Raw genomic sequence first — 15,145 nt, 5'->3', positions numbered from 1 at the left:
GCACAGAGCACAAACAAACTGCTTACAGTCTACCTCTGCTATTTGGGATGGGGTCTCTCTGTTCTCTCGTACTTGGACAGACTTTGCTTTCTTCTAGATGAGTTTGTCATCTCAAGGTTTGCATAATTTTTTAGATCCTGCTGGCCTCCCAGAAAAAATAGAGGAAAGACACCCAAATACCAAAACCCCAACAACTAAACCCTTAAAATCCCAAACTCTACTAGACTGAACTTCAGACAATCAGCATTTTATTGCTGTGTTTTTGGTGAATGAGGAAAAATGGGGCATTTCATACCAGCTACTAACCCCCTCTCCAATAGCCAATATATTTGGCACAGAAATCTTCAGGCTCTGCTCATTTCTGTGCGCATTTTGGTGACAGCAATAAACAGAATTTGGTCTGTTCACAGTATTGAAGAGTCTGATTCCTCAGGTACAGTTCCTCAGAGCACAGGGATTGATGTAAACAGAAAAGTTGTGCTGAGACCTTGTGAAATAAATGCATGATGGTTCTAGAAATACAGAAAGTCTGATGAACATATCTGTCACTGCTCACATTTTGTGAACACTTCATGGTTATTGGGGAATATCTTCACAGCAAGATTTCAAAGCACTGTAACTAATCCATGTATATTCAAGTTTGTGACATTTTATAAGACAGTTGAACTTTCAAGAAGTCTTTCAGTGGAGTTTTGTTCAGACCCCAGAGTAGTTATCCATCTGCAGTTGAAGCCCATTCCTACATTGCTGCCACAACCAGATCTCAGGCATCACCTACTGCCTTTCACAATTAATCTCTAACACATGAAAGCATGACTAGTGATTTGGTGTGCTTTGTTAAAAATAACAAGCCATTGAACAGAGCCATCATTTTCAATAATTCTTTTAAAGTGTTTATAAAGGAATCACGCACATAAATGACTTGTCTGAGTTTAGCTGGCTTCCTTTAATCACTGTAATATATAGCACAGATCTTTATGAAATGTGAGGACTGTACCACTGAATATAAAACACATGAAAGATTCCAGCAGCTGCCTGTAGTTACAGGGCAATGGCCTGGATCCTCCACTGGTGCAAATTAGGGCACACAGTTTGAAGGCTTCCTTTTAGACACTTCTCAAGATTCAGAAGCTGGTTAAGATACAGGTTTGATGGTCAAGAATCAGCACGATTTCAGTCAGAAGACAGAAAAAGCAATTTACCTGAAGAAGGTGACAAAGAACTGCACCAGATCCATGATAGTATTGTGCTGTGAGAAGGCAATCTGCAAATAAAATAGAAGTAAATTACAACGTTTTCAGACTCAACAGCTCTTTTTAGGGCAGGGTTTTATGGCTCTGTGGATGATTAGTTTCAAGTGTAATTTCAGTCTAGCATGCACACACCTGCATTTATCATAAAGTGAGATGAGCAACTAATCCCCAGATCTCTGCTGGTGTTAAAATACAAACAATGGGATATAGTCTTTTTACTGAAGTAAATTTAATAGAAATATCTGCTTAGTGAACAATAAAAACAATCTAAAAACATATAAAAACAATACTCAAAATATTAAGAAATCATATTGTTATAAATCATCTTCTTTATAGTCAACTGTTTTGATGATCACCATTTTCCACTTTAATAACTACACTGAAACAAGGTTTTAGAGAAGACAAACAACATACAGTGTTTAAAATAAATAAATTTTAAATATTTTAATTGCATAATATTAAAATTAATGCATGTGTTAACTTAATAAAAAAAGATAAATTGGGTGCATAAAAAATCAGTTTCAAAGCAAATTAAAGACAAAGTAATAAATATTCTTTTGGGCTACATTCTTAGAGCCTCATCAGAGCATGCGTTAGTTCAGCTCCTTGCTGTAATTTTTCATGAAGATTTAGAAATTATCTCTAAGAGAGCATACACAAGCAGACATTCACACTTGCATGCAACATGGCCTATACTTATTACTATAACTTCTTTCTGCTAATGTTAAGAACAGTACTTATTATTTAAGTTATATCTACAAAAATCCACGAGTCCCCTCCTTGCTCAGTTTTTCAGTTGATAATTATCAAAATGAAGACATGCAGAATCTTCTACTTTGAACTGTACAAAATGTTTATTTAACTATATTCACTGTCTGCTCAAGTAATTGTTGTTTTTAGAGATCTTTGTGCATTTAAGATCTGATCTTGACTCATAATTACACCAAATTGCTCTGATTCCCTTTCCCAGCTGACGTGAACTTTTGAAATGATACCTCATGATACTCAAAAATCTACTTTTTTTCTCTCTTTTTATTTTAGAGCAAAGCTGAAATGCAAACTTCAGCCTTGCAATGGTGCTACTGTGCCTTGTGCCAGCCAAACACAGCTAAACATAGATCAGATTACTTAAAAGCTTAAGGAAGGAACAGTATGTAAACAGCATCAGTTCAGAAACGAGCATAGGGAGCACCATCACACAAACACATCCTCAGAAATGTCATTTCCCCTTTCTCTTCCCTAATCCCACAATTCCAAGCAGTGAAAAAAAAATTATAGCGGCTCTGGAATTGAGTACAGGAAGAGGATATTTCAAACTTCTCAGCCCAAAATATCATAAAAGACACTTCATAACATAATCACAATATTATTTAGTGTATTAAACTCCTAGAGTGCTATCATCTGTCTCCTCTCTAGAGAGGATATGTGCATAGGTGAAGTAGATTGCTGTGCTTGAATCAGAGCAAAATCTACATTCTGGCCTGGGATCCTGAGGGAAGACAAGAAGCTGAGTAACTTTTAGGAATGAAGCAGGAAAGAGAAAAAAAATCTGACTCAATACTTGAATTTAATCAATAAACATTTTCATATTTGTCCAATATAAGTAGAAATTTTAAATTCTCAGAAACTTTGACTTAGGCTACTCTCATGATGAATACTGTACCAAAATGAAGAGAATTTAGGGAGTACGAATAAAAAAAAAACTTGCAGAGAAATTACAGAGTGAAAAAAATTGTCAGAATATTTGTTAATGGCAACGTAACCTTTATTTTATGCAGAAAAGGTAACATCTGATAAAAGACCAGAAGACTTCTTTGGCCCAATATAAAACACATACTGAACATAAACAATTGTTTAAAGTATACTTTGTATGAAAAGCAGAAGCTTTCCAGACTCAATTTTTTATTTTCAATGCAGGCTGGATTTCCTTCAAATACTATGTGGTGTTCAACTTAACTGTTGGTGTTTCTGGAACGTTTTTACAAGTACCTCACTTCAGATAGTGAACTAACACAAGGAGAAAAAAACCATGCCAGTCTTCCCAGAGTTTGCCTGTTGTGACCCGTTAAAAAGCTCTTGGTTGAAGGACCATTTATATTTTGCATTACTTTGATTGTTTTCATTCAAAGTGTCAGAATTCCTTACTAGCCCCTGTGAGTCTGGAAACAACTCCAGTCAAGGGAAAGTCTGCAGTCAAAACCCACAACTCCATCGCAGTCATATCGGGAAAGTTTTACCTCAAGTTCTTCTTAAGAAACTAAAGTCCCTTAATTTATCCTTTTCAACACACAGTAAATATTGATTTTATATACCTGTTAATGATTAAATGGTCTGCATATTCCCAAACTCAAGATGGGATGAATCATATTTGCACAAAAATGGACACAGAAGGAATGATTTTATATTTTCCAACTTCTGTTCATCTGATTATCTACTCAGGATAACTGCAATGTTCTTTTGCTGGAGTTCATGTTTGCAAATCTATGGAAGAATTCCTATCTGTAAAACTTGCTTGGTTGGTTGTACGGGATTTTTTTGAAAGTACTCCTTCTTTAAAGAAAACATGGTTAATGATCCATCCCAGAAGTAATTTCCAATTTTAATCAGAAATCTTCTAATAATTATATTAGAGTTTATGTTCAAAAGACGAACTACAGCATTTTCTGAAGAAACAGTACCATGCATCTTAGACTAATTTCAACACAAAATATTAACAAAAAGAATACATATTTTAATTATAAGTAGATCACAAAGAAGCAAGCAAATATCAAGAACCTAGGACTGACACAAAGAAACAGAATACAATTAAAAAGATTTATTTCCATGAGGTTTTAATATAGATATGAATGTTATTGTCTTTTTGCTTGTGCCTACATAGATAAGGGACAAGACAAGGAAAATTCTTTTACTCCCAGGTTTTCACTTTGGAGTTAAGAGATACTGAAGACAAACATTTCCTTTGTTACTTTTTATCATGCCTAAGTAGCCTTCAGTTTCCTAAAAATACCTAAAAAGCTTGTGGATCCCACAAACAGTATCTCTATCTTCTCTTAGAAATGAAGATGAAGACAAATATCCTTTCCATCATTTCCTATAGAATAGAACCAAGTACCATGTGGAACATAATTTTTTTAAGGCAAAGGATAACCCCTATGAGTTAATACAGAATTTCCAGCATAAAATTTGAAGAAAGAGGAACAACACTTCTGCTTTAACACTGACGAATGGAAGTAGGATTACTTATAATGCTATAAAACATTTCTTGAAATACAGTTTCAGGTGCAGATTCTATTTCTTTTGTTCACTAGCATTAGATTTCTAAAAGAAAAGTTAGGACAGACATTAATGTGGCAGCAACAGAAGTGGGTAGAGGTGCAGAGATATTTCAGTAACTGCCCGTGATCTTTGTGTCTGTCCAAAGCCAAGTTAATAGACAGGAACCACAAGAAAACTTCTCATTAACTACAACAGTTGAAGTTCTTTTCCCTGTTTGTCTATAGGGTAAAGCTTTCATTGACTTTACGATCCAATACTGATACAGAAAAATTGTCATTTTAAAGCGCAAATAATGACAGGTTTTGCAGAAATCTACAAAATGGATGTTTATTTTTCTTAAATACTCTGCTATTGACAGCAAAGGAAAAAAATTAACTATAAATATTAAGGTGAATCAGAAGTTATATTTTTCACAATCATGTTATCCAAAACTGTAGCGCTCAAAAAAAGGAATAATATTCTGAGGGCTACAAGATATGCAAAAAAAATCTTTAGTGTGATTTCATAACGTGGCTTAATTTGCTTTTCCTTATAAATTGGTTACAATATTTGGATGTCTCTCGAATAAAACTGATGCCAGTTGATCTATAGCTGGCCTCAAGTTTTGTCACTTGCTGCTAAAAAACTACAAGCACATGATTATATTAGAGTATCAAGCAATAGTGAATTTGCTGAAACAAAAACATCACAGGGCTTACAAATTCCAGCTTTGTACTCCAGCAGGTAAAGTCTAATCTCAACCCCTCGTTCACAGAAAAAAACCTAGAAGTTGTCAGAGCTTTTCCTTCATCTGTGAGTCACCTTCACCAAGAATGAAAGCTGTCCTATGGTTTGAGGATCTCTACCTTGAGCAAATGACAAGAGAAATTTTCGTGGGGTAGTTTGGAATGTTCTGATAGTGCTGAAACTCCAGCTATGAGGATCTATGATAATGAGAATGAGTTGTGTGCATCAATATTTATTCCAGAAGATCAAAATCAGCCAGTCCCTTAAGCACGCAAGCTCTTTTTACGCTCAGAACGGAGGAATTCAGACCGAAAAAGAAGTTGGGAAGATTGTTTGGTTTAGTATATTAGATCATATATCAGATCTTTCTCATGTTGTTTTCTTGTGTGGAGTAGAGTGGAAGGGTGAGGGAGGAAGATGAGTTGATAAGGTAAGCAAGTTGTTACTAAAAAGAGTGATAGATAGTTTATAACTTGTGAAACAGGAAGGGATAAGCACGTGCATGGAAACTGTGATGTAAGATAAAGCTAATGGTTCTGCTGAAGCCAAGACTTTTTGTATCCTAGACTCAAGGTTCATCTTGTACAGGAGTTGTGAAAAGAAGGACTTAGAGGTAAGAACTGCAGAGTTTTATGAAAAATGCTCTATAATTAAACTCTGAGCAATTGCGTTCGACTTGGATTTAGCTTCAAAGTCTGATGCTTCTGTATCAGACAAGAAGAAGAGCTTGCTTGTCTGCAAGTTTAACTTTTCCAGGTATCCACCTGGCTTAATAAAAGATACAAACTTCCGTCTACAAAAATCCCTCTTGCTATTTTAACTTTTAGGAACAGTGTTGTGTTGTCAGTGGGTTTTTTTCTATCAGCACTTCTGCTTGGATTTTTATCTAGAAGATCTGAAAACTATTGTGAACTATTATTATTGTTGTTTAGCTGTTGTTAGTATTAAATATTAAAATTTAATTTTCATGTACAATCTTATAGTGAACTACGCTTGTATTCCTTTAGATCAAAGTAACACCAATTTATATATTATTATAATTATATATTATATAATTTATACAGATTAAATATAGACTCTAAAAGCCAGAGTCATTAAAACTCGGAAACAGAACAAAAAGATTCCCAAAGCCAAATGTGTTATGTATAGGTTCCAGCTCACAGTCTTAAGAGATAGAAAGATGTATGAAGAAAAAGCTGATGAGTGATAGATGAACAGTGGGGATTTTCCCAACAAGCAAAAGAAATTTCCATCTTTTTGTCTCTGCCATGTTTAAGTCTTCGAAAAATATGTTTTTGAAAAAACAAACAAACCAACATTTTTTACGTGACGTGATCCATTAGGAAGACAAGGCACTGTGACCGCTGGCAAATCTTTTACACCAATTAAGGATTGAAAAGTCAGACAGCCAGCAGAATATGCCAGAGAGCACTGCACACAAGGATTCATTGCAACCAACGATTCAAAACAAGGTATTTCGTAATTTTTCATGTTTTGGTTACATGCACAATGTGGAGAATACACTTTATACTGAATAATGATGGATGGAATAGGTCTGTTGAAACAGGAAGAACTTTTCAACACTGAGATTTTCCCAACTTCAAGAGTTAACGTGTGCAGGGACAGATTCATTTTTTTTTTTGGCCATTGCTCCAGTTCATGTTCACCTTGACTATCACGAGGCAATAACAGAGTCCTACAGAACAATAGGTCAAGATCTGTTCCACGGCAAAAATGAGATAATCTTGGAAGTTTAACTCAGGGACATCTTTCATATGGAAATAGTAAGTCTGCCCTCAGAATTCCGTGGTTTAGTTTAAAAGTACAGCTGTCGAGAAGCCGTGTCTGCAATTCTAATGAAACCAATGGTGCAAAAGGAAAAAGGAAGGGAAGACTAAGCACAGGTGGAGTTCACTAAATCAAAATTCCACATTTGCAGTAAACAGGAAGCTAATTCATGAAAAGTTTCATATATTCAAGTAACGTACACAAAAAGCAATTTTAATCTATGCACCATTTTATGACATTACCCGCTGAAGTTCTATCTGCTCAGGCTCTCAAACAATGAACAAATACTTCCTTTAATACAATTCTTTCATCTTCCACTGTTAATAAATTAAGAATGAACAAATAAGAGAAACTTAAATAAATACACGGTAAAACTCTAGTAGAAGGCCTCATTATTAAACCTGGAAACATAATGCAATAAGGTCAGACATAACCCAAACTAAACTGCCTGGACTGTGTTGATTATGCATCTAAAACCCTGCAGAATTATTACTTCCTTCAGTATCATCAAAACCATAATTTAATTTGTTCTGGGATAAAACTATTACGCACTCCCACACTGGTTCTATGTATGTATACTGAATCAGAAGAAATGGATATCGACTGAACATAAAGGCTAACATATTCTATTGTCTATCATTTATACTTTCTTGAGGAACACTTTTTGAGTGAGGCAACATCAGACAACAAATACAGAAGTCAGTAGAGGAAAATATTTGTGGAAAAAATATTTGAGTCAGTGGGAACGTTTTTGTGTGTGTCTTTTTTTCAAAGGAAAATAGGAAAGATCAAATGCTGAGCTAATTTGGAAACGGGATGTTAGAAAAATTAAATACTTAATAAATTTTCCCACTTACCTTTTGTTGTATCAAGTGAAATATGACTGCAGAGACCTAAGCATAAGCTATTTTAGAGACATTATTATGTGCTACATAATAAATTTGGTAGGGTGGGGTGATACCTAAGGATACCTTTAAACTCGGTAAACACATGATTACTGAATAATCAACACTTACAGAGGAAAAGGTAAGTTACTCTGATTTTTTGTTTAAATATAAGTACAATCATAAGCACAGTTATATATTAGGGTATTTTTAGAGAGAGTAAAAAATGGTACTGACTCTTCTTTCACATAAGGCTCTAGCTATGAAAAGTGACCTGCACCTGGGAGGCCAAGCATAAAATGCATTTATTTACCTTTGGAAAACAGAAATTCCAAGAAAACATGGTAAGAAAACAACAAATTTACCAACAAACTACTTCTGTCTAAATAAGGGAAACATTAATCACATGGAGGCCAAAAGGCCACATATTTATTTTATATATTGGCTTTCCTAGAACTTAAAAAGGAAATTCTGAAGAAAATTTATCTGAATTTTGTCATGTGGAATATGTCAAGTCTAGTCAAATGTGTGACCCTAGTCAAAATTAGTCAGTCAGCTTATAGGAATCATCAGAGATGGGAAGGCACTTCATAGGTGAGTGACTCCAAAGTAGATGTGGGACTCTCATAACTTGTAAGGAATTACCCTATGGAGCTGCCATTTCTCTCTGCTAACAACACAGGGAGTCTGTGATTAGTTTAGACTAGAGACCTAATGTCAAACTTAGAATATAAATAATGTTAGCTGAAATAAATTTCTCCCTTGGTTTGTCAGTACTGATTGGGTATTTCTGTAAAACAACATAATGATAAAATAGGCATAAGAAACATTGCATCTTGTTGGGATTAAATGATCTGAGAAGCAATATTCTAGCAGAATCCTACTGCTCTCCACTGTGTTGATGCCTCCAAAGAGTTTAGTTTGATGTTGACAAACAGTCCTCCCAGATGATAAGATTTTGTGATAACAAAACGTTCATACTGATAACATGAATAGAAAATGAAAGATAACAAATAAAATCAGACTCAGAATCGCAGCCTTCACATCCAGACTTGATAAACAGCTTCCACAAATTATCTCTGCATGCTGAAGTCCTGTCTCTCATGGTGGCATACACTAGATTATCCAAATACCCACCCCTTCATTTCTCAAACAATGTCATAATTACAGGATATTATTTCCAGTATTTGGAGTCATGAGAGGCTGAAAGACAATCTAGTTTTGTATTCAAGTGAGATGAAAGACATTCCTAAAGAAGGTTATAACAGGTGATTTTTTTTTCCTACCTAATAGGCACTCTGCCTATTAAATTCAATATGCACACCCCACTATTTCACTCCTTTATTTAATTTTGTGTTTGTGTACACATACAAACAAATACATACCACACAGAGGAATCCTCAATTAATAACCTCCACCGAGGGAAGGAGCAAATCTGTGGGAGGGGAACCATTATCTAACTTACAGTTTTATTCAGTCTGCAAAAAATTTTATATTTTTATAATGATTAATGTGGAAATTATTAAGAAATTGAAATATTGAATATTAAAGTCAATGAAAGAATGAAAGAAAATTAAAATACATAGATGAAAGAGAAATGGCATGTTTCAAAATTAAATTTAAAAAAAAAGATTAAAAGTAATTGACACAAAGACCTGTAGTACTGGAAAGTTATTTTAGGCATAAATCTTTACGGGATTGAGATCTCCTAAAACTGCAGGAAACAGCAGATTTCGAGACAGCATCTTCCAGAACTCTGGTTTTTAAAAGCCTGGCTAGATTAAATGGACAGGCAGGAAAATAAGATACAGAAGTGAAGGGAATGAAGTGAGAGAATCTGTCAGGCAGAGTTGAATGATTAAATTCTACTACAAAGAGAAGCATTGCATGACGATATGGTTTTGTTCGTCAAACTACATTAGGGAAAAGCCATTTCTGTCACTTGCTAGAATTGAATTTTCCTTTCAACACCAGGTTTCAGCTTTCTTGTTATGACTTCCTCTGACATCTTATTACGACTTGATAAATTAAGGAGCGTTGCATTAGGAAAGCTGCACCTGTTACGGAATGTGCTCTTACATGTTATCATCACAGAGTCACAGAACCGTGGACGGGAAGAAACATCGCAAGTTCATGTTGTTCAACTTCCCACTCACAGCCAGGCAGGCTACTGCCAACATCAGATCAGGTCAACAGGGTCTTTCTCCAGGTAAGTTTTGAAAACCTGCAAGAATGAATATTCCACAGCCACTCCAGGAAACTTGCTTCAATTTGCTAATACACTGAATTTTTTCCAGTATTCAGTCTGAATCCCCCAAGGTGCAGATTCCACTCCCCCTTGTTCTACTGTCTGCAAAGACACTGAGAAGAACCTGGCTTCACCACCTCTGTAACTACCCCACAAGCAACTGTAGCCTGCTACTGGAGTCTCTTTGCCAGACTAAACAAGCCCAAACTCCACAGCTTCAATCCAGCCTGTATGCTTCAGGCCCCTAAAAATCCCTGTGGCATTTCTACTGGACCCTCTCAACTTCTCTATACCTTCTCTAATATACCCTTTCTAAACTGGGACACAAAAAACTGGAGTCTCATTCCTCATCCAGCCCCACCAGAGCTAAGTAAAACAGGGTGATTTTCTCTTAATGAGGCCCCACACTGAAGTGGAATCAGAGCACATTATAATATTCAAATTGATGTTTGCTAATTCCACCATGTTTAGGACTTTGCACTTCTTGTCAGACTGTGTGGGGGTTTTTGTGCACCAATCTTCAAATTCCTAAGGTTATCCTAAATCAAAGGTGTACCATTTGATATATCAAACCTCTCCCTCTCAACATCAAGCATCTTGGTCTTCTGACAAACAAAATACATTTAATAATGACCTTTTTAAAAGCAAAATGGACTCTGATCCCTTTCTGTTTCTCTGTTTCTTGATGCTGACAACTACAGGCTCATCTTCGCCTCTATTAAAAAAACTCCATGGTCCTCTGGCTTACAGTGCTACCATAACAAGTCATGTCCAAATATGCCTTTATGATTCACTCCTGTTCAGAAAAACAATTTCCGTTCAGACAATGTAATTTAGATTTTTCTCCTGTCAAACCTAAATTAGCTGAAGCACAGGCTGGTGATATTACATCTAAAGAGTCTGAGAAACTAACTGGGTGCTGTGCAGTAATACCTTGATTCTCATTTACTGTAGCATGATCACTGAGCTTGAAAAACATCAGGAATCCCTGCCCTTAATAGAAAATCCTATTCAAACAACTGGCAAACTACCAAGGCTCTAGGATACCACAATAAGTCAAAACTGTAAATTACATTTATTCAAAAAATAAACACAGAAAAATCTCTAACTTTAGACACTGTTTGTGATTCTACACCAACCAGTTTCTCACGCAGATTAATTTCACTCCAAAAAGTGTCATACATTTCTGAGGAAAAATGGTTCAATAAAAAACATCACATCAAAAAAGCAAAACTAAAGTGCTATTTCTTCTCCTCTCCCAAGAGAGTCTAAAGGATACATCCTCAAATGCAAAATACCCATATGATGTTTTCATAAATGTCAAAATTGAATTAGCAGGGCAAGTTTAAATCTGCTGGTGCTGGCACACTACTATCATATTGCTCTGTCAAACAGTGGCTGCAGCTGATGAAGCAATTTGGATTTCTTCCAGAGTTCTTATATCCAGGAAAATGCCTAGCCATTACCACTAAACAGCCAATTTTTAAGTTACATTTCTATAATTATTGGTGAGATGGGATGTGTATTTGAATTATATGTTTTACAGAATTCACATGGATTGTTAAACAAAAAATTTCCTGGAGGATGAAACTGGACTCAAAGGGTTAATGTTACTGTGACAGGGTATATTTAACTTTATAAAGGCGAAAGAGTCACTTCCCAGCAGTTATTGTAAAGTACTGAGGGTGGCTCAGAAATCTTCCCACAGGAAGAGTTAAAACCAAAGTCTCTGAAATTCTGGAAATACAACTTTCCAGCACACACCACTCAGCACTGCAAGACCTCAGCTCTCTCTAATGAACCTCGGGCAGAGCACTGCAGGTCCAGATTGTGTCAAGTTGGACAGAAGCTCCTGTTGGGGCAGCTGAAAAAAACAAAAGAAAAATCCTTGCAATGCCTGATTTGCAATGAGCCACTTCACCAACACTCGACACACCAGCATGGAACAACCTTTCACTCATCCCTGGCTCGGGGAATCCTTCTGCAGCATCGTGTGCACCTGCCACCATCCTGCCAGACACCACCCAAAATTCTACAAGGATAGGCTGCTGTGTCCCTTAGTTTGTGAAGTCCATGGAAGTTGGCATCAAAGCAATTCATCTACATTTCTTGTAATGGAAATGTTTACAGATTGGGCAGGAAAAGTGCTTGCACAGAAACGTAATGGGTGGAACTGAACCAACCCAAATGTACTTAAAAGGATGTTTAAGATTCATGTTAAAATATCTGAGGGATTTTAAAGTGAAAATGTATTAAACTACTCTTTGTTTTCAAAGAGGCTGGCAGCAGCCTTGTTTCTACAAAATGTCACATTTAAACCTAAAAACAATATATAAACTCATTTTGTGAAAAGCAAATGAGTTGTTTTTGTGTCGGGTCACCAAAAAAATCAACCCTGAGTTTATATTAATAAAAAAATCACACACATATGCAAGGATATAGATCTGCATTACACAGTTATCTGGCAAGCACAAATCTAACACCCTGGAAAACACTATATTGCTCAGATTAGCAGTGTTTACATTTCAATCTTTCAAGCACCTAATAAAATCATAATTACTGATTACAGAAACTAGAAAGTCATCATTTTTGACAGGTATTTCATAAGTACTAATTAAATAAATTATTTCAGAACTGACTGGTTATTTTCCCCTCCACTTTAAAAGCAACTCAATTTTTCTTAGACAAGGATTAGAAATAAGATTAGTCAAAATATACCAAGTAAATATTAGTATTGCAAAACTGAAACATCAACTGAAGAAAACTTCTGTTGATGTCTTGAAAAGACTGGGTTTTAACCACAACTGTTTTTTCATGTATAGCATCCAGGGAGGATTTGTTAGTACACAGAAATTGCACCCCCACAGAAAAGCAGAAGTCTTGCATTTTGAAGTTTATAAACAGGAAAAATGTCCTATTTTCTTTCCTACAGATACTTTTCATGTTTCCTAAATAAACAAACAAATTTACACTTTGTTTGTATTACAAAGTTGTTTGAATAACTGTAGAATTTCATATGATGGTCATGGCATTACACAACATTCATGCCTATGTATATGTGTAGAAATACATACAGTAGACATGGAAAATGTGCTACTAAAAAGGGCAAGAAATATTTTTTTCAAAATTCTCCCAGTCTTTATCTTTTGAAATATATAATAGAGCTGGTTTTCCTAGACAATCACCAGTTAACCTACTGCTTGCTCTCCAGCCTAATAAAAATTGTAATAAAGTTTTTATAAGGTTACAAAAGCTGAATTTTTAAAATTTATGCAATGTTGTGTTCATTTTAGAAATCAAATACTTGGTTAGAAAAGGCAAAACATGCCCTGAATTTTGCATAAAGATCATGCCATTCAAAATAATGTGTGTAAAACCCATTGTGAGATGACAAGAAAAGGGCAAAGCATTTTCTTAAACATGAAGAGAGTAATTTCCCAAAGTTTATTGTTACAAATGTAGAGCATGCTATAAAGCTGTGGGAGCTGCAGAATAAAAATTTTGTATTTGCAATAGCACTTTTCTTGATTACTGTGGATTAGCATATTTATGAGGTTACTCTGCCTCAGGTTTAAACCCACAAATCAAAGGTTTATATCAGCATGGGTAATGGATTACACAGAAGTCTATAGCCTGTGATATCCCAAAGGTATCTGTCTTTCAGAAGATTTATGTATATAATACCACTTTGTAGAAATTACAGTTTCTGATCTTTTGCGCCGTGCTTGGTGATTCCCCTCTCTAATGTGTAAAACAACCAGAAAAGCAGCATTCTCAGTCAGCAGAGAAATTCATTGATGTGTTTTTCTTGTTCCCCTCCTCACCTTTTGATAAGACCATGAAAGACAGAGGCTCTAATTCCTTGATGTACACAGCACTGCTACAATGAGAGCAGAAGTCATTGTGAGCATATTTGATGCAATTAAACTTCTGAAAAGAGGAAAGAATCTGCATTCCAGCAGCCACTCACAGTACAAACACTTGAATTTTGTTCCTCCTATGGACACAACTATCATAGAATACACATAAAGTTAAAAGAACAGTCTCCTCCTTTTTTTTCTCCATAGGTGAGTGACAACTACCTTTACTATTAGTGGTAAATACCTACCAACCTTCTTTTTGGCTTCAGAAATACCAGGATTTCTGAGCAGAATGCTAAGAAAAGAAATTGAAATGCTTAGTCCTTCCTGCCTCTCACAAAAGACCTTAACCAGCCAAAAGATAAGTCAGGTAGGCTTTTTCAAGTCTGTGTGTACCCAAGTGAAACTTTTTTATCATCACTGTGAAATGATGACAAAGGGAGGTACAGAAATCTCATTAAACTGTACAGAGAAAATGTTCATCAGCTTTGTTATTATTTTAATCTTTTACTGAAGATCCACATCTTGTAGTAAAAGAAACCGAGGTACACGAAGAAGGATATGGGAGTGTGTGAGAGTGAAGAGGGCACATAGTAACCTATATAACTTAGAAGATCCAACTTAAAAATATATGAGGGAAAATCCAAACTGATTAAGTTATCTGTATTGTATATTCATTCCAGTGAAGGAAAAGTATGGGGGTTTGTATGTAAGGAATGATGTCCTGTTAACTAAACAAGGGACAACACACTATTCTAACAGATTTTCTGCTGAAAGAACATCAAATCCCACAAATGTGAAAGTATTAGTTGCTTCAAATACAGTGGAAGTGGTTCACTAACCTAAGAAAACACCCAAGAAAGAAAATATATAACATATAAGGAAGAAAATGAATTTAATGTTCTTCCTTGAAGAGGTAATCAAAATCCAGAAAGTGACAACTGAGACTTCTACAAAATAAAATTAAAATTAAACTATAAGGATTAACAGAACACATTGTGATTCAATTGTTATGTTAATTTTACTCTCTTTAATTTAACTTTTATCCCTCATTTGAAACTCCCATTATATTGCAAGCTGTAATAAATTTGAAAAAAAAAAAGCAGAGAC

At 35.3% G+C, this 15,145-nt stretch overlaps 1 protein-coding gene across 6 annotated transcripts in view; it reads right to left on the bottom strand.

Annotated features, from left to right (window-relative positions):
• The window catches only part of ATRNL1 (attractin like 1), a 522,221-nt gene that overhangs the window by 231,321 nt on the left and 275,755 nt on the right, over window positions 1–15,145 (bottom strand). For all 6 annotated transcript variants that reach the window (XM_027884890.1, XM_027884885.1, XM_027884886.1 and 3 more), the window contains exon 25: window positions 1,203–1,264. In XM_027884890.1, the coding sequence (XP_027740691.1) occupies window positions 1,203–1,264 (62 nt within the window). The remainder of the gene's footprint in view (window positions 1–1,202; window positions 1,265–15,145) is intronic.

Source organism: Empidonax traillii, unplaced genomic scaffold (assembly GCF_003031625.1).
Source record: "Empidonax traillii isolate 1590-97213 ecotype Southwest subspecies unplaced genomic scaffold, ASM303162v1 scaffold156:size1289327, whole genome shotgun sequence".
Taxonomy (NCBI): domain Eukaryota; kingdom Metazoa; phylum Chordata; class Aves; order Passeriformes; family Tyrannidae; genus Empidonax; species Empidonax traillii.
Note: the sequence above shows the minus strand (reverse complement) of the source record. Positions and strands in the feature narration are given on the sequence as shown.